This window comes from Chrysemys picta, chromosome 17 (assembly GCF_011386835.1).
Source record: "Chrysemys picta bellii isolate R12L10 chromosome 17, ASM1138683v2, whole genome shotgun sequence".
Lineage (NCBI taxonomy): Eukaryota > Metazoa > Chordata > Testudines > Emydidae > Chrysemys > Chrysemys picta.
Window position 1 is genome coordinate 22,443,413 of NC_088807.1, and position 20,058 is coordinate 22,463,470.

At 52.5% G+C, this 20,058-nt stretch overlaps 1 protein-coding gene across 1 annotated transcript; it reads right to left on the bottom strand.

The window, feature by feature from the left end:
* Positions 1–11,034: 11,034 nt before the first annotated feature.
* On the bottom strand, positions 11,035–19,802 carry LOC112061509 (immunoglobulin superfamily member 1-like). The gene is made up of 6 exons (XM_065571732.1): positions 19,673–19,802; positions 19,176–19,211; positions 18,066–18,356; positions 16,928–17,212; positions 14,042–14,332; positions 11,035–11,369 (listed from the first exon to the last, which is right to left on the bottom strand). Exons 1-6 carry the CDS (start codon positions 19,701–19,703, stop codon positions 11,365–11,367), a joined length of 939 nt encoding a protein of 312 aa, XP_065427804.1. The 5' UTR covers positions 19,704–19,802; the 3' UTR covers positions 11,035–11,364.
* Between the last annotated feature and the right edge of the window lie 256 nt (positions 19,803–20,058).

Sequence of the window (20,058 nt, forward strand, 5' to 3'; positions counted from 1 at the left end):
TTTTCAGGTTGGGTGGAAGCTTTCCCTACTAGGAACAATAGCGCCTGCACAGCTGCTAAGAAACTATTGTCTGAAGTGTTTTGCAGATATGGGTCTCCCGAGATTATTGACTCAGACAACGGAGAATCCTTTGTGGGAGACATATTTACTCTAATGATTAAAGCATTAGGGGTTTCACACAAACTCCATATCCCATACAGACCGCGGTCTTCAGGACAAGTAGAGAGGATGAACCACACTATTAAAGAAGCCCTTAGGAAAGGTGTAGACAACACCGGTAAAAACTCGCCAGAGATACTGCCACTAAAATTAGTAGCCATTCGCAGCAGTAACAGGCTGAGAACTAAGATCCAGACATACCAGATCCTCTTCAGACAGGCAATGAGGTTGGTCATCAACCCAGAACAAGCGGCAGACACAGAGACGAACACTCTGAGTAGTATACCACTTGATAGTATCCATCACCATGCAATTTTGACAGGTCTGTATGCCCAATTAGGACCCAATTAGGGCTTATGTCCCACCTTCCCACCCCGTTTTCAGTGGAGCCAAAGTTTGGCGCCGTCGGCCATTTTGAAAAAATGTGTGTGTGTGTGTTTCAGTAGGGGTAGTGTTGTGTGTGCTTGCGCTTGGGTACCTGGAAAGGAAAAGGTTGAAAGAAGAGAGTGAGAGAGTGTAAAGATGAAAAAAGAAAGTTTGAGTAAGATTTAGAGAAAAAAGGGAAGAAAGGTTCTTTGGGGTGATTGAGTTAGGAGAGAGGTTGGTAAAGACAGGAAATATTTGTTTTTAAAGGGTTAGTTTAAGAAAAGAGTAAAACAATATTGAAAACTAGGTTTAAAAAGGAAATTTACTAAGGCAAACCCTGTTTTGTAAGCCCAGGGTAAAAAGTAAATAAAAAACCATTAAGCTATTCAATATCCATTTAGGTTAAGAAAAAAACATTTAAAAACAATAAAACTAGGTTTAAAAAGTGAATTACTAAGGCAAAGACTGTTTTGTAAGCAGAGAGTAAAAAAGTAAATAAAAAACCATTAAACTATTCAATACCATGGTAGATTACGAAAAATGCTTTTAAAACATTAAATAATATTAAAAACTAGGTTTAAAAAAGGAATTTACTAAGGCAAAGCCTGTTTAGTAACCCCATGGTAAAAGGGTGGCTAAGAAAAAAGCCATTAAACTATTCAATACCAGGGTAGGTTAAGAAAAAAGCCTTTAAAACATTAAATAATATTAAACTAGGTTTAAAAAGTGAATTACTAAGACAAAGCCTGATTCATAAGTACAGGGTAAAGAGGTGAAGAAAGAAGCCATTAAACTATTCAATATCCATGTAGGTTAAAAAAAAGCCTTTAAAACATTAAATAATATTAAAACTAGGTTTAAAATGTGAATTACTAAGGCAACAGTAAATAAAAAACCATTAAACTATTCAAGACCAGGTAGGTTAAGAAAAAAAGCCTTTAAAAACATTAGAAACTAGGTTTAAAAAGGATTTTACTAAGACAGGACCTGTTTGGTAAGCACAGGGTAAAAAAAATGAATAAAAAAACATTTAAACTATTCAATACCCATGTAGGTTAAAAAAAAGAAAGGTTAAAAGAAAGAACAGGGCAAGAAAAGGGAAAAGAGAGCCCTCTTTGCAAAGGGCAAAAATAGAGAGCACATGGTAAAATCAGAATAAGAAAAAAAATAAAAAAAGAGAGAAGCAGGTAGAGCTTGTTTGGTAAGCACCGGGTAAAACAGTAAAGAAAAAAGCATTCAGTATCAGGGTAGGTTAAGAGAAAGTGAGAGGTTTAACTAAAGAACAGGACAAGAAAAGAGAGCTCCCTTTGCAAAGGGCGAAGCTAGAGAGCACATGGTTGAATCAGAAAGAGAGAGAGAAAGAATGAGAGAGAGGGAGAATTCTTACCTTTCAAGTCTTTCTGTAGAATGAGGCTACTTTTCTGGTTCAGACCCTCTCAGACGTGTTATCACCACCTTTGGATCGGCCCAATTAGAGGTTGTTTTACAGCAGCTTCATAGAATTCATTTTTCTGATCCAATCCTAGAGTCCCAACAAAAGCTGCACCTTCATATTGTGCTTACTAAATAAATAACCCCTGTTAGCTTAAAACCTAGGAAAAAACTTTTAAAATTGTTTGTTACTAAAATCTTATGGGTTTAACTTTTATAAAAAAAAAAACCCTCTGTGCAAGGGTTACATGGCAGGAAAAATGATGGGGGTCTGTTTCTATAGATAAGAATAAAACAGTTAAAAGGAGGGAAGAGAGAGGAGGGGTGGGGGAAAAGGAGGGAGTTGGCTCTTGTTTAGTCTTGGGACTCTAGGATTGGATCAGAAAACAACCTCTTATTGGACCGATCCAAACGCGGTGATAAGAAGTCTGAGAGGGTCTGAACCAGGAAAGTTGCCTCGTTCTACAGAAAGACTTGAAAGGTAAGAATTTAAACCTAGTTTATAGTATTATTTAATGTTTTAAAGGCTTTTTTTCATAACCTACCATGGTATTGAATAGTTTAAATGGGCCTTAATTGGGCATACAGACCTGTCAAAATTGCATGGTGATGAATACTATCGAGCTGTATACTACTGAAGTGGGAAATCGAATTATTCATATTCTACATACCAGTGGAGAATTCCTATGAATTACCACCGCAGAGAAACAAATTACAACCTACCACTGGTATGATATATTCTCTGGATGGTCCCTGACTACCACTGGCATCCTATCAGTAGTGCTACACCCCTTGATAGTAGTCTTGATATTACATTGTATTTGTATAATTGGTATGTGTGGCATGTGTTTTCAGATAAAAAGAATGTATGCTAAATTGGAATCAGAAACACATGTTTCCTCACAGTACCTTCTCTTAAACAGGTTAAAAAGAAAGTGACACTAACGATTATATAAATATCGTAGTGTCAAAAGGCGGATAATGTAGGGATATTAAAGTTGGTACTAACAGTGATTCCCCCGGGCAACAGTGATTCCCCCGAATGACAGTGACGCCCCCCATAATTTGTCCCCCACACTTTAAAATCCAACAGTTTCACAAAGTACAAAAATCTCTTGTGTCTTCTGTTGAAACATGTAAGCTACTGTCTGTAGAAACCATTGATTGTATCTGTCCTATAAAAGATACTTTATTACTATGTAAAACTGACAAACAAGTGAATTGATTTTGTTCTTGAAGTGAACAATATGTTACCACCCCTGCTGTGAGCCTTAAGCCATTAATTGACACTGTTCGCTTCAGGCAGTTTATTCTGTAATTGCTACAATATAAACAAACGCTATAAGCCGTTAAGTAACTTTCACTTCCTTGTAAGAACAACGGCTCCTAGGAACAGACCCCCACACTCTGTGATTAAAGGGCCAGGAGTCTCAAATGAATTAGCACACACCCCGAAAGTGGAGACAGTAAATTAAAAATATGGTTAAGATATGGAATGTATATTGATGAATGCTTGATGTACATGAATGGTTAGGGAGGTGCCAGCCTAGAAAGGGAGTATCCATCGGCCGAAGAATGTGTCAAGTGGACCACCAACAACCCCCGGAGGGTAAACTGGGATCCACCCCATCACCTGGAAGGATGAGAAACACAAACTTTGGACAGTGTGGAGCCACCAGGAATGTGCCATCTGCTGATTGAGTCAGCAACAGCAGGATGCAACAGCTCCCATAGACTAATATAGGAATTAATTTCTATAAGAATGGATTCTAAAGACTGAGGACTTTGAGTCTCCGGTTCTGCTGCCAACCTCCAGGAGCATCAGGTGCACCTGACACGGACTCGGCTCCATCCTCATGACCAAGATACCTGGCCAGTAACTTGGCATGAGCAGCTTCTAGGCTGGTAACTATAACACCTATACAGAACTTGAATGAATGATTGTGTGAATGAATATATATTGTGACAGACCCAGACCAGTGGGGTACAGGAGTCTGGTAGAGGGCAAATATACTGGTCACTGGATGAGTAGTTTTCTGTTCCCTGAGTGACCAGAGAAGGGGCTGCACTAGAGCAATCAGGAACCTGCTAGAACCAGTTAAGACAGGCAGGCTAATTAGGACACCTGAAGCCAATTAAGAAGAAGCTGCTAGAATCCATTAAGGCAGGCTAATCAGGGCACCTGGCTTTTAAAAGGAGCTCACTTCAGTTTGTGGTGTGAGTGTGAGGAGCTGGGAGCAAGAGGCACAAGGAGCTGAGAGTGAGAGGGTGTGCTGCTGGAGGACTGAGGAGCACAAGCATTATCAGACACCAGGAGGAAGGTCCTGTGGTGAGACTAAGGAAGGTGTTTGGAGGAGCCCATGGGGAAGTAACCCAGGGAGTTGTAGCTGTCATGCAGCTGTTACAGGAGGCACTATAGACAGCTGCAGTCCATAGGGCCCTCGGCTGGAACCCGGAGTAGAGGGCGGGCCTGGGTTCCCCCCAAACCTCCCAATTGACCTGGACTGTGGGTTCTTCCAGAGGGGAAGGTCTCTGGGCTGTTCCCCAACCCACATGGTGAATCTCTGAGGCAAGAAAATCCGCCAATAAGAGCAGGATGCACCAGGATAGAGGAGAAACTTTGTCACTATATATATATATATATATGTTTGTGTGTGTAAGGAATAAGTAGTGATAGGAATAAGTAGTCAAACAATATTATTTACTTTTAGCTTTGCTTTATTATTATATTTACAATAAATGTGACATCTTTGCCTTATCCCTCTTAACCAGATCCTGCTGAATTTTATTCTATTGGTATAACAGTTGGGGTTTCCCTGGGGAGGGGAGACCCTAAGACTGAGGGGTTACTGCCAGGGGGCAGTGTCATGAACTCACAGATAGTGCCGACTCCTGGTCCCATGCGGTCCGTGGGGGGTGCCCCTTTCAGTGAGACAGCCCTTCTCGGGGGTCCACTCTTTCTCGGGGTGAGGCCCCTCCACCTTCTGTAGTTGCGCCTCTCTGAGTCTTAGCACACCTGTTTCTCACCGTGGGCCCCCTTAGGGAGTCCACTTGCTCTGGACCCCCGGAGCCTCCACCACCCCCGAAGCTGTTGATGCAACCCAGTTCTCTAGCCTGGAGTGACTCTCAGCCAGCATAAAACAGGAGGATTTATTGAGAGTTGAACACAGCACAGGAAACTCTCAGGGCCTCAGGCCTGGCCTCCGTCAGCCCAGCACATCCCAGTCTCTCTGCATCCAGGCAGGCTCTGCCTGCTCCCCCTCTCCAGCCCAGAGCCCCCCTGCTTCCCAGCTGGGCATCTGCTATCCCCTACCCCAAGCCCCGCCTCTGTCCATTGTCTTCTCTCCAGGTAAACAGAGTCATAAACCGGGGCCTCCTCTCCTTGCTTCTGTCCTCTGGCTGGAACTGGCTGGTTAGGTCAGTGGGCCCTCACTCTGCAGCCCATTGTTCTCCCACTGGCCAGAACCGGCTGCAACTCCTGAGCTGGGTCTCTGGGTCGGGGTCACCAGGTCACCAGTTGCTGGGGTTTCCATCCTCCAGGCCATTGGCTGCGGTCCCAAGTTCCCTCTCCCGTTCTCTGTAACCACAAACTCCCTCTCCCCTCACCTCGTTAAACCAGTAACACCCAGGGAAACTGAGTCCCACCACTTCCGCAGGCAAACCATTGAAACCCCACAGAAAACAAGAAAAAAAACCCCACTTCATCACAGGCAGCACCCCAGGTACAAGGGCACTGGGGTCCAGGGAGGGACATGGGGGGGCCAGAGGATAGGTGGATCACCGTCCTCCATAGGGCACTCCAAGGCTGTGAGAGCTAATTCCCGAAGATGACCAGCAGGAGACACCTCAGGGGTGAGTCCACACTCTACAAGAACACTTCAATCTCTCTGGTCACTCAATAACAGACCTAAACGTGGCAATTCTTCAACAACAAAACTTCAAAAACAGACTCCAATGTGAAGCTGCAGAACTGGAATTAATTTGCAAATTGCACAACTTCAGATTAGGCCTGAATAAAGACTGGGAATGGTTGGGTCATTGAAAAACCTAAACCTAATTTCCCCAATACTGATTTCTCCCTACTGTTACTGACACCTTCTTGTCAACTCTCTGTAATGGGCCACATTCTTACCACTTCAAAAGTTATTTTTCCTCAGTTAGTATCCTGCTGTTAATTGATTTGTGTCGTTAGACTGACCTCACTCTTGATAAAGCAACCCCCATCCTTTCATGTATTTATATCTGCTCCTGTATTTTCCACTCCAGAAATCCAATGAAGTGGGCTCTAGGCCAGGAAAGCTGATGCCCAAATAAATTTGATAGTCTCTAAGGTGCCACAAGGACTCCTCGGTTGTTTCTGCCCAAGTGCTGCAGTTCTGCCTTTTTCCCAACAGAGGCCGCTGTGGCGCCACAGCAGCCAGCAGCATGAACACAACCTGCTGTTCTGGCGCCACAGCGGCCCCTGCTGGGCAACAGTCAGAACTGCAGCACTTCTGAGGCAGAATGTATTTTCTGTGGGTAAAAAATTCTCTGCCTGCCCCGTGCTGCAGAATTCCCCCAGGAGCAGAAGTTCATCACAGCACCTGCCGCAGAGCCAGGTTAGGGCAGAGTGGGGCACCCAGGGCTGCTGGGGGGTCACAGAGTGGGGCTCAGGAGCTAGTGGGGTGACAGCATTGAGTCTGGGGAGGGGGGAGGAGGCTGCAGGGACACATGGGGATGGGGGTTGCGGAGCAGGGGCTGATGTGCCTGACTGAATGGGAGAGGCTTGAGGTCAGCCAGAGTCTGCATCGGGGAGGCTCCCCAGCTCCCTAACCCCCCCCCAAAAAAAACCTGCCCACGCCCAACCCCTTCCAGGTTCACTCCCAGGCTCCTTCCCTGTCCCTCAGCTCCTCCATTACCCCTGACTCTCCCAAGCCTTTGCACTGCTTCTAGGGTGACCAGATGAGAGGAAGAAATTATCAGGACACATCCTCTTCCACTGTCTTCCTTGGCTGTTCTGATGTGACCAGATGGCCTCTTTTTATAGGGACAGTGCCAATATTGTCTTATATACACATCTAAAACCCTTCACCCCCTGTCCCAGCTTCTCACCCTTGCTATGTGGTCACCCTAGTTCTGTGTTCCAGCTCAAATCATGACAGCTAGTCCTCCATGCCATCTCTGTCCCTTCTCAATGGGACTTTCTCCCTGCCAGCTCTGTGCCTGGCACCATTTTGACAACACAGCTCAGCCACCAGGGTCCCTTTCTACTGGCTCCCCACTCGCTTGGGCCCTTCATTTCTGGTGTCGGTTGCACCGGGACACACACACAGACACACATACACACTGTTACTCCCTGGGGAATTCTGTGCATCTGCGGACATGCAGAATTCATCTGTCCCATGTTATTTTGTTTTTTCCCTGCATATAATCTATTCTGCCCATTTCATACATTTTTCTCTATGCAGAAGAATAAATGGACACAAATCTGACATCAGGAATCATAACATTCAAAAACCAGTCGGAGAACACTTCAACCTCCCTAGTCACTTAATAACAGACCTAAAAGTGGCAATTCTTCAACAAAAAAACTTTAAAAACAGACTCCAAAGTGAAGCTGCAGAACTGGAATTAATTTGCAAACTGGACACCATCAGATTAGGCCTGGATAAAGACTGGGAGTGGTTGGGTCATTAGAAAACCTAAGCCTAATTTCCCCAATACTAATTTCTCCTACTGTTACTCAACTTTCTTGTCAACTGTCTGTAATGGGCCACTCTCTTACCACTTCAAAAATTATTTTTCCACCCTTGTTATCCTGCTGTTAATTGATTTGTCTCGTTAGACAGACCTCACGCTCGGTAAACCAACCCCCATCCTTTCATATATTTATACCTACTCCTGCATTTTCCACTCCAGGCATCCCATGAAGTGGGCTCTAGCCCAGGAAAGCTGATGCCCAAATAAATTTGTTAGTCTCTAAGGTGCCACAAGGACTCCTCGGTTGTTTCTGCCCAAGTGCTGCAGTTCTGCCTTTTTCCCACCAGAGGCCGCTGTGGCGCCACAGCAGCCAGCAGAAGGAACACAGCCCTCTTTCCTGGTGCCACAGCGGCCCCCTGCTGGGCCATAGGCAGAACTGCAGCACTTCTGGGGCAGAATGTATTTTCTATGGGGAAAAAAATTCTCTGCCTGCCCCGTGCTGCAGAATTCCCCCAGGAGCAGAAGTTCATCACAGCACCTGCCGCAGAGCCAGGTTAGGGCAGAGTGGGGCACCCAGGGCTGCTGGGAGGGTCACAGACTGGGGCTCAGGAGCTAGTGGGGTGACAGCGTTGAGTCTGGGGAGGGGGGAGGAGGCTGCAGGGACATGGGGACGGCGGTTGCAGGGACAGGGGCTGATGTGCCTGACTGAATGGGAGAGGCTTGAGGTCAGCCAGGGTCTGCATGGGGGACGCTTCCCAGCTCCCTAACAACCACCCCGCCCCCAAAAAACAACCTTCTCCCGCCCATAGCCAACCCCTTCCAGGTTCACTCCCAGGCTCCTTCCCTCTCCCTCAACTCCTCCATTATCCTTGACTCCCCCAAGCCTTTGCACTGCTTCTAGCGTGACCAGATGACAGGAAGAAAATATCGGGATACATGGGAGGGGGGTGTTTGCCAGCGGAGCAAAAAAAAAAAATCATTGCAGCTTCAGCCATCCTCTTCCACTGTCCTTCTTGGCTGTTCTGATGTGACCAGATGTCCTCTTTTTATAGGGACAGTGCCAATATTCAGAGTTTGTCTTATATACACGCCTAAAACCCTCCACCCCCTGTCCCAGCTTTTCACCCTTGCTATGTGGTCACTCTAGTTCTGAGCTCCAGCTCAAATCAAGACAGAAAGTCCTCCATGCCATCTCTGTCCCTTCTCAATGGGACTTTCTCCCTGCCAGCTCTCTGCCTGGCGCCATTTTGACGACACAGCTCAGCCACCAGGGTGCCTGTCCACTGGCTCCCCACTCGCTGGGGCCCTTCATTTCTGGTGCCGGTTGCTACCTCACTGGCTGCTGGTGTCTCTCTCCAGGGGCTGGGCAGCTCCCTCCAAACTCTACTGGCCCTTTCCACTGGGAGTGCTCTGGGCTGTGGGGAGCTGCTGCCTGCTGTCCCATCTGTTTTCTTTCTCACCCTACTTCAGCTGCCCAGGATCCTTGGGGTCCTCCCCACCTCAGCTCCAAATCTCCAGCGGCTGCTCCTTATCCCAGCTGGGAACCCCCCAGTAACTTCGTCCCCACTCCCCAGCAAGGTGTCCCCTCTGCTAGGCCCAGGGCTCAGGGCATAGCCTGACTCTGAGCGGCAAAATCCTCTGAGTGTCCGTCTGGGGGTGGGGCTGGGAGCAGGGATACTGAGCTGCGCCCTCACCTGCTACTACCAGCTCCACAGTGTAGCTGGGCTCTGACCAGATGGGCAAGTCTAATTTGGTGCTATATTGGCAGCTGTAGCTCCCTGCGTCAGTTCAGTGGCATTTTTTGTCTGTCTGTAACACGATAATTTTTGAAGACTGCGTTAAATTGATTCCAAAATTTCTGGGCATCGGTGGGAAGAACCTTGTTGGTTTTGGTGACAATTGGAAAACAGCAGCACCAGAAAAGCCTGATTTTCTGCACCACGCCCATTAAATTGGTGCTGTAGGCAGAGGCACTTTGTGACATCAGAGTTAACTCAGCCAGTCAGTGCTAACTCACTCCAGGAGATTTGCATAATTCAATCCCATTGGTTAAAATGAGTCAACCTGCCGGTTTCAATGGGGAGATGACCCAGGCAGGTGGCAGGGTGAGGATTTAAGATCAGGGTTAGTGGAGGGAGTGAGTGATGGGCGGGTTGCTGAGTTGTGGTCGATGTCATAACGCTACTTCTCAGGCTCCTCTGCCTGTAGCGCCACATGGGCACCGACTGCCGAGGGGAAGTTTTTGTTGGTCTCAAACTTATAAAACCAGAAGCACAGACGAGGAATGGCTCAGACGATTTGACAATCAACTGTAGGGTTTGGGGCATTATCCCGTGCAATTGTTACTGGTCCAGGGATGGAAACTGGGCCTACAGAAACAATCAAGTGTCTGACCCTCTACTTAGTCTCTTTTCAGATCGAGTAAATAATTTTAAATGAATTAGTGATATGATGAATTTTGCTGCTTTCTCTCCTATAACGAAATAGAGAGAGTTTGACTAACTTGAATGTGGAAGTTCTTCTAAAATCAGGGTGAATCAAAAGGATTTTTTCAAAAACAAAAAAAAACACAAAAGGGATTTAAGAAAAATGTCAATTGGATTATTTTCATTTAAATAAAAAACATGTTTGTTTAAAAACAAGGCTATTGGGGATTAAATTTGAAATTATGACAATCCATGTTAATGCCTAAACAAGCTGTAGTTTAGTCCGTGTTTGCTGCCCAGTTTTAATGGACGTCAAACCACTGAATTCGTGGAAGTCGTTGTCTGAGCACCTGGAACCAGAGTTTGCTGAAAGGGTAAAACCAGCTTTTGACAGCAGTCGCCTCTTCTGCAGGCACAGAAAGAATCTTTTCTTCACTTCAGTGTATTCAGCTCGTTCAGTTCAATGACACGTTCCTTCAAATTTCCGATACTGACGGGGAGTTGAGAAAGCAGGAAAGCTTCTTTCCCTCTTCCAATCTATGAATAAATACTACACGTGGGGGGATCAGATCTACTAGTTCTAATATCTGAGAGATACGATGGGCAAGTCTAATTTGGTGCTATATCGGCAGCTGTAGCTCCCTGCATCACTTCAATGATACGATGACCAGAAACAATCAGTTGATGTCACTAACTGCAGATACCTCCTTACATCAGTTAGGTTCAAATGAAAAATACGTTTCGATCCACTTTTTTGTTATTATGTATTCAGCACATTTAAGGTAGTTTTATTTAATTAATAAACATATTGAAAATGCTGTTTCTGTGCATTTTTGAGTGCATTTGAATTTCCATCCAAACAGAGCTTAGACAAATCAGAAGTAAAAAAATCATCATAATCTAGGAAATAAATGTATCATTTGCCATTTTCCAACATAATCAAAATGTAAAAATTAGACTGAAGAAATGTAAATGACTCCATATAACTGCTTCAATCAATGGGCATAGATACAGTTTGCCATCATGGTTAGCAAAAGAAAAAGCACCAGATTTAGTGTAAAGACTATATTTAGTTGCAAATCAACATTTTTAATTGTTATCAACTAATGAGAATCAACCTATCATTAGGAAAATAACTAAAAAGTACAACATTAAAACCTCCTCGCCCCCCCTGGTGTAACCACTGGACACCACTTCCCATCTCTAGCTGGGGAGAGAACCCAGGAGTCCTGTGTCCTGGGTCAGGTAGATCGGGATGGGAAGCAGAGCTGGGGTCTCATCTGCTCTGTCTCGGGGCTGGACCTTACCCTGCAAAGACATGAAGCAGATTAGTCCATGAGTTGACCCTGATCCCCATGTATCAGCCCTGCCCCTCTGCCCTACAGGGCAGCTGGGACGGGACGCGGGGGCCAGGACAGAATCCCTGCTCCCCACGCTCTGCCAGGGGGAGTCCCGCCCCCTCCAGCTGCTGAACCTGGATACCCTAGAGACAGCTTCCCACCCCAGCAGCACAGTGGCTCCTACCGAGCCCCCTGCCCCACCCACTACAGCCCAGCACCCCCTAGTGCTGCCCAGGGTTTTGGGCCAGCTCTCACTGCCAGGGAGTGTGCCCTGAGCTGGGCCCCTGCCACAGCCCCTGGGTTTCCTTCCCTGTCTCCCATCCAAGCTATGACCCCTTTGCAGCCCGGCTTAGCAGCGGCCTTAACCCGTCCCTTGCTGAGTGGGGCGCTCACTTCCTTGGTTTTCCTGTAACAGAGGAAGGCCAAGAGACGGTCCCTGCCCCAGCCAGGTGCCATTCACACCAGGAGTCACTGCGGAGTAGGTCTGGGCGCAGTTGTCAATATTTTAGAGGAGGAACATCCCTAGTTTTTGGGATCCTCATATGCCCATGTTTGGCCCCTGCCTCATTCACTGCATCCAGCCCCCCGAGCACAGAGCGACTCGCGGGCTGGTCTCTGGTGCCCGGCACCGCCCAGCACCAGGCCGGGAGCCGCACACAAGAAGGGAGTCAGCCTCCCATTCTACATAGTGGGAAACTGAGGCACAGACATATTCAGTTCCCTCAGTGGGTTCCCAGGGGCCGGGACTGTGTCTTCACTCTGTGTTTATGCAGCGCCTGGCACAACAGGGCCCTGATTATGGCGGGGGCCCTACATGCACCCGCAACACAAGGGATCCAGCGCTATTGAGGCCAGCGTTTGCAGAGGTCTCCGCTAACTGTGAGCATCTCGGGTTGCGGGCGCTCGGCCTGAGAACCCTGAAGATTGAGACCCCTCCACTACGAAGGACACTTTTGAAAACCGCAATGTGCTCCCTTCACAAAGAGTCTGTTGCTGCGCCAGAAACTGGGCCAGATCTCCTGGGTCCCAGCCCAGCACCGTGTCCACCAAGCCACCGCTTCTCCTGCAACCCCTGCCTCATTCAGCCCTGGCCGGGGCACTGCCTGGGGCGGGCGCTGGAGAACAGAGGGGATGGGATTCATGGTTCATACAAACTGGGGACAGCATTCAAGTCACCTCCAGGGCTGCTGCTCCCCCCTTGCTGGGGAACCCCCCAGTGACTCCGTTCCCATTCCCCAGCTGGGCGTCCCCTCTGCGGGGTCAGGGCTCAGGGCAGAGCCTGGCTCTGGGTGTCCCATTGGCACTGAGCCCCCGTGAGGGTCTGGCTGGGGGTGGGGCTGGGAATGGCTAGGGTTACCATCCGTCCGTATTTCCCCGGACATGTCCGGCTTTTGCGTCTCTAAATAGCCGTCCGGGAGGAATTGGTAACAAGGTTAAAATGTCCGGGGTTTTTTTCTCCCTCGCCTCCCTCCCTCCCTTCTATGCAGAGTGTGGCTGCTGATTGGGTGGCTAGGCCGATTGACCCACTCCCATTGGCCTCCAGCATCCAGAGCCCTCCCCTGCTCCCCCCTCCCTCTCTCTGTAGTCCTCTGTAACACACAAACCGACCCACGTGGAGCCAGAATGGTAAGAGGAGTGGGGGAGGGGGCAGTCAGGGAGTGGGGGGGTGTTGGATGGGTCCCCAGCCTCCACCTGCCACCCCCCCTCCGTGCATCCCCCCCTCGGTGGGTCCCCCCCCTCCCTGTCTGTCTCTCCCTTGTCTGCTGTGCTGGCTCTGGCAGTACACGCAGACAACTGCTGTCTGCTGCCCCCGGGTCCTAGTGCCCCCATCCACTAATGGGAAGACAGGCTGCCCTTACCCTGCCCTTCCACCCTAGCCCTGAGCCTCTCCAACACCCCAAACCCCCCAGCCCCAGCCCTCATCCCCACACACCCTAATCCTCTGCTCCATCCCTGAGCCCCCTCCTGCATCATGAACCCCTCATCCCCAGACCCACAGCCCTCACCCCTGCATCCCCTCTTATCCCCAAACTCCCTCCCAATCCCCTCCCTCTTCCCACACACCCCCTCCTGCCCTCAAACTTCCTCCTAAAGCCTGCACCCCCTCCCTTTGCACCGCCTCTCACCCCCAAACTCCATCCCAGAGCCTGCACCCCTCACCCCCTCCTGCACACCCACCCCCTGCCCCAGCCCGGAGCCTGCACCCAGCACCCAAACTCTATCCCAGAACCTGCACCCCTCCTGCACCCTAATCCCCAGCCCAGGACCTGCACCCCAGACCTCCTCCCCCCACCCAACCCCCCTCCCAGAGCCTTAGGCAGGTGGGGTGGGGGGTTCTGGGCACCACCAAAATTTCTACAACCCTGCCACCCATGCGAGTGGATAAGGGTCAGGGCAGTCAGGGGACAGGTAGGGTCCTGGGGGGGGGGCAGTTAGGGTAGGGGGTTCTCAGCAGGGGACAGTCAGGGGACAAGAAGCAGGGGGGGTTGGGGTTCTGAGGGGAGCAGTCAGGGGGTGGGAAGTGGGAGGGAGTGGATGGCGCGAAGCTAGGGCGGGGCTTCCCTCCCCCCAGTGTCCTCTTTTTTGTTTGTGGAAATATGGTAACCCTAGGGAACGGGGACACCGAGCAGGGCCCCTCACCTGCTACCACCAGCTGCACGGGGTCGCTGGGCTCTGAGGAGATGAAGGGCTCTGATTGGAGCCGGTAGCTGCAGCTGTAGTTCCCTCCCTGCTGCCAGCCCATGGTGGTGATGAGGAACTCGACCCCGTCCCCAGCAGGATCCATGTGTCGCTGCGGGTTCCGGTCTCCAGCCTTGTGCAGGAAGAACGTCACGTCCCGGTGCTGCCCCTGACACTGGATGGTGACGTTTGCCCCTGGGACGGTGACTCCAGTGGGGCTCAGAGAGATGGAGGGTCTGGGTAAGCTGGGATCTGCGCACAGGAGACAGGCTGTTAGAGCCAGACCCGGGTACCCCCCCAGCCCCGGCCTCGCTGGCCGGCCACCACCCTGGGCAGATCCTAGGGCCCCCGGACAGAGATTCTCTCCCAGATCCCAGAGTTCCCCCCACCCACAATCCCGGCCCTGCGAACCTGGCTCCCAGCCCCACAGACATGGAGCCGTGGCTCCCTAGTTCTTGGGATCTTCATATGCCCATGTGTGGCCCCTGCCTCATTCACTGCATCCAGCCCACCTAGCACAGAGCGACTCACGGGCTGGTCTCTGGTGCCTAGCACCGCCCAGCACCACATCCGTACACAAGAAGGGAGTCAGCCTCCCATTCTACATAGCGGGAAACTGAGGCACAGACATAGTCACTTTCCTCAGTGAGCTCCCAGGGGAAGGGACTGTCCTTCATTCCATGTTTATGCAGCGCCTGGCACAACAGGGCCCTGCTCATGGCGGGGGCCCTACATGCATCCGCAACACAAGGGATCCAGCGCGATTGAGGCCAGCGTTTACAGAGGTCTCCACGAACTGTGGGCATCTCGGTTTGTGGGCGCTCGGCCTGAGAACCCTGAAGATTGAGGCCCCCCCACAATGAAGGACACTTTAGAAAACCGCGACGTGCTCCCATCACACAGAGTGTGTGTCCGCGTGAGGACCTGGGCCAGATCTCGTGGGTCCCAGCCCAGCACTGTGTCCACCAAGCCACCGCTTCTCCTGCAGGCCCTGCCTCATTCACCCCATGCCGGGGCACTGCTTAGGGCGGGCGCTGGAGAACAGATGGGATGGGATCACGGGATTAAATAGTGACTCATGCTTCATACAAACTGGGGACAGCGTTAAAGTCACCTCCAGGGCTCCTGCTCCCCCCTGGCTGGGGAACACCCCAGTGACTCCATCCCCACTCCCCAGTCAGGCGTCCCCTCTGCGGGCTCAGGGCTCAGGGCAGAGCCTGGCTCTGGGCAAGGCCGGCTCTAGGTTTTTTGCTGCCCCAAGCAAAAAAAATTTTGGCTGCCCCCCTGTCCCAGCCCTGGGCTCCTCGCCACACCCTCCTGCCACCACAACCCTGGGCTCTCCCCCATCACCCGCACCCCTCTGCCACCCCAGCCCTGGGCTCTCACACCCCCACCCGCACCCCCTGCCGCCCCAGCTCTCGGCTCTCTCCCCACCCCCAGCTGCACCCTCCTTCCGCCGCAGCCCTGGGTCACTGGTAACTCACTCCCAGGGCGGGTCATTCAGCAGGAATTTTGGATGTGCACAGAACACAGACAGGATTGGTTCCCATATGTTTACAGAATTGCAGTAAAGTGGAACAATTTTCAGCTTGTGTGATTGGAGGATATCTGGATGCATATTATAAGACTGTCCTCCATAAATGAGGAAAAGTTGAGGTGCCTTTATTATTCTTTTGTTCCATTCTTTGTTTCTATGGGAATGCACTATCACGGTCTTCCTTTTAAAGAAATAAAACTAAAACTTAAAAATAATAATAATAAAAAAGAAGACAATGGCTGTTGAAAATAGCAATTCCAGCCCTAATAACCACTGGGAAGCATTTCTTGCTGAGCTTGAGCACTCTTGAATTTTGAGGTGTTCAAATCTGGAAGGCAGGTGCTGGGGTGGGGGGGCTGCGGCTTCGTGGGGGAGGACGGCAGCATGTCTGAGTGGCATGGTAAGGGGGCTGGGGAGTTGGAGAAGGGGTGGGTGGTTCCGGGGGGGGAAATCAAGGGACAGGGAGCAGGGGGGGTTCGATGGGGCGGAGGTTCAGGGGGGCAGTCAGGGAGCAGGGAGACGGGGGGTTAGATGGGTCAGGGGTTGGGGGGGCAGTCAGGGGATGGGGGGCAGTCAGGGGACAGGCAGCAGTTGGATAGGCAGGGGTTTGTCAGGGGACAGGTAGGGGGTGGGGTCCTAGGGGGGAAGTTGTGGGGGTCTCAGGAGGGAGCAGTTGGGGACAAGGAAAAGGGAAGCTTAGATAGGAGGTGCGGTCCCGGGAGAGAGCAATCAAGGGACATGGACCAGTGGGGCTTAGATGTGGGTGGGGTCCTGGGGGGCAGTTGGGGCAGGGGTCCCAGGAGGAGGCGATCAGGGGACAGGGAGCAGGGGGGTTGGATGGGTTGGGGTTTCTGAGGAGGCAGTCGGAGGGAGTGGATGGGGACAGGGAGGGGCTACCCTCCCTCCCCATAGAGTGTCCTATTTTTTGAACGTTAAAACATGGAATCCCTACTGACAACGCAGCTCTCCATTCACTGCAGCATGAGGTCTCAGCTTCCTCACTCCCTCCCCCACTTTCCTGTTGGTAGTGGCCAAGGGAATGCTGGGAAATGTAGTTCTTTCCCTGCTCCAGGGCTGCCTCTATAGGCAGGGAGCTAACCAAGGAACTGCAGATCCCAGGGTCCCCTGTTGGTTCTCAGCTCCCAGGCTGGATCCCTGCCGCCCCGCAAATGGGCTGCCCCAAGCATGTGCTTGCTTTGCTGGTGCCTAGAGCCGGCCCTGGCTCTGGGTGTCCCATTGGCACCGAGCCCCCGGGAGGGTCAGGCTGGGGGGTGGGGCTGGGAACGGGGACGCTGAGCCGGGCCCCTCACCTCTCACCACCAGCTCCACGGGGTCGCTGGGGTACGACACGTTGAACGGCTCCGATCTGCTGTGATAGGAGCAGCTGTAGCTCCCGCCGTCCTCCCGGCTCACGTTGCTGATGGGAAACACAACCTCAATGTCGTCCGAATCCACAGGTGGGAAATGGCGTCCTTCTTTATTCAGCAGGAACCGCACGCCCCGGTGCTGCCCCCGACACCAGACGGTCATGGCTCCCCCCAGGGAGACCCCCCGGCTGGGGCTCAGGGAGATGCTGGGTTTGGGGTAGCTGGGCTCTGCAGTGGGAAGCAGACAGGCCATGAGACGCAGGCCCCAGGCGGGGGAGGAGCCGACAAAATGGCCCAGCCACCTTCCCCTCCCCAGCACAGCTTCCGACTGAGTACTGGGTTTCCAGGGGAGTCCGGAGGGGCCATGGCCGGCTAAGCAGCCCCTGGGCCCCAAGCCCTCTGTGCATCCCCCAAGATGAGGAGAATCCCCCTGGGAAAGGTCTCCTGCTCCGCAGCTCCCCCAGAGACAGGGATCCCCCCTCCCCCAATCTCCAGTGGCTGCTGCTCCCCCCAGTGACTCCATCCCCCATGAGCGGTTTGTGGACCCACCTTTCCGGGAGGCTAGCCCTGCAACTCCACCGTGATGCACAAAGCCCCACTTCCCAATGCAGGAGCCCTGAGTGCCTCTCACCACCCCCTCCCCTGGCCGGAGAAACCCCGGCTGGCCAGAACCCCGAGCCAGCCCCCCATCCCCACGTCCAGAAGACCCCCGGCACAGCCCCAAGCCCAGCTCAGCCCCAGCCAGCCAACCGACTCCAGTTCCAGCCGTGCGATGCTGAGCAGCTCCAGCTGCGCTGGCCAGCCCGGGTGACCCCAGCCCTGTGCTAGACCAGAGCAGCCACAGCCCCCAGTCCCAGCCCCCGGCCTTCCTCTGCCCCAAATCTCCAGTGGCTGCTTCTCCCCCCTGGCTGGGGAACCTCCAAGTGACTCCATCCCCGCCCCCCGGCTAGGCGTCCCCTCTGCTGGGCCCAGGGATCAGGGCAGAGCCTGGCTCTGAGCGTCCCATCATGCAGAGACCCCGTGAGAATCTGGCTGGGTGTGGGGCTGGGAGCCGGGGCACTGAGCCGGGCCCCTCCCTCACCTCCTACAATGATCTCAACGGGGTCGCTGGGATGCGATGAGCGACTCTGATCTGTTATGGAGCGATAGTCGCAGGCGTAGCTCCCTCCATCTTCCCGGCTGACATTGGCAATGGGAAATTCAGCCACGGTCCCATCAGGCACCATCTGCCTCTGCGGGTTCGGTTGTCCAGCTTTATGCAGAAAGAACTCCATGCCTGGGTATAAACCCTCACAGTGGATGGTGACGCTTCCCCCAAGTTCCACAACCCTGCTGGGGCTCACCCAGATGGTGGGTTTGAGAAATTCACCTCCTGCTTTCAACAAGAGGCAGGAGTTAAACAGGGAGACACAGACCCCTGCCTCCCCCCACCCCAATTCAGTCCATACGTCATTCAGCCTCTCTAGGAGTCTGTCCCCTACCAGGGTTGGCACTGCCTGCCCATGGGGCTCGGGGGCAGGGGGTTCACCCAGACATAGCTCAGGACCCGGCTGCAGGAGAGATCCCCTGCCCCCCCCCGGCCCCGCCTGAGGCCAGCCAGGGAGCCTAACCAGTGCCCCCCTGCAGCTCTGCCCCCCACCCCAGGGTTGGAAATAGAGTCTGTGACTGGCAGGAATCTCACAAGACCCACCTTTCCCCAGGCCTAGGGATCGGGGGGGTGGGGCTGTGAGTGCAGGGGAGGGAGGTGTTGGGGGGTGGATCTCGGGGCAGGGGAGGATCTGGGGGTTCTGCCTGCGGCTGCACTGACCATAAACGTTTCGGTTCCCCGAGGGGATCTAGAGCCCATGGATGGGCCCTGTTAACGTTTGTATGAGCTGAAAAAAATCCATGTGTCGCCCCCACCCCCGATCCTCACAGCCTGAGGCCGGTGGGGGTGCGGGCAGGACATTAAACTAGAGGATGGTTCCCATCTGCTTCGTCAGACCCCACGAGCCAGATTCAGCTCCTAGTTATTCCCAAGTGGGGCCAGGAAGGGGGAGGTTCACAGAAGAACTGGGCCGGGTCTGAGCTCACGGGGGGAGTTTGAGTTGAGGTTTGGGGAAGGTTCAGGGCACAGTTCCTCTTTTCTCCATCCCACTTATCCCCTCCCCCGTCCTTGATGTTATTGTCCTCCCCACAAACTGATACTCACCTCCCCACACCCCACTGTTCCCGGCCAGCCAGCAGCCTGGAGGGGAGATGGCTCGTTAGTGACCAGATCCCAGAGCAACTGGATCCTACACCCTGGTCTCAACCCCCACTTCCCCCCATGGGCACACGCCCTGGTCTCAGATCCCCCCCCATGGGCACACGCCCTGGTCTCAGATCCCCCCATTGGCACACGCCCTGGTCTCAGATCCCCCCATGGGCACACGCCCTGGTCTCAGATCCCCCCCATGGGCACACGCCCTGGTCTCAGATCCCCCCCATGGGCAGAGGCCCTAGCCTCAGATCCCCCCATGGGCACACGCCCTGGTCTCAGATCCCCCCATGGGCACACACCCTGGCCTCAGATCCCCCCCATGGGCACAGGCCCTGGCCTCAGATCCCCCCATGGGCACACGCCCTGGTCTCAGATCCCCCCATGGGCACACACCCTGGTCTCAGATCCCCCCATGGGCACACACCCTGGCTTTATTCGATACTCACTGAGGAAGAGGACAGTGAGAGCACATGCCATGATGGGGGCAGCCAGGGGCCCCTCAGCGCTGCCACCAACACCCCGAAGCCCAACTCAACCAAGCCCCAAATGAGGAACTCAGCTGGTGGTTCCAGCTACAGGAAGTGGACGATGTGTCATCTCTTCCTGCGTTCATCATATGTTGTCTCTAATCTGCAGGCGAAATCTAGAACAGCCAAAGCAAACAGAGGTCCCTGCAAAGCCCAGGAAACCCTGGGCCCCTCAGCCTGGCCAAGCATCATGCAGCTCCCAGCTTCTCTATGTCTCTGTGGGGACTCGGGAGAGGTCGCTGTGATGCAGCAGGCAGTGGGGAGTATTGACCTGGGAAGGTTGCAGGGGAGTTTTACTGGGACTG

Coding starts and splice junctions, on each gene's coding strand:
- LOC112061509 (XM_065571732.1), bottom strand. CDS start 19,703: ATGGCATGTGCTCTCACTGTCCTCTTCCTCA. Junction 18,357..19,175: donor GAACAGTGGGGTGTGGGGAG/GTGAGTATCAGT, acceptor TGTTGAAAGCAG/GAGGTGAATTTCTCAAACCC. Junction 14,333..16,927: donor CGTGGAGCTGGTGGTGAGAG/GTGAGGGGCCCG, acceptor TCCTGTGCGCAG/ATCCCAGCTTACCCAGACCC.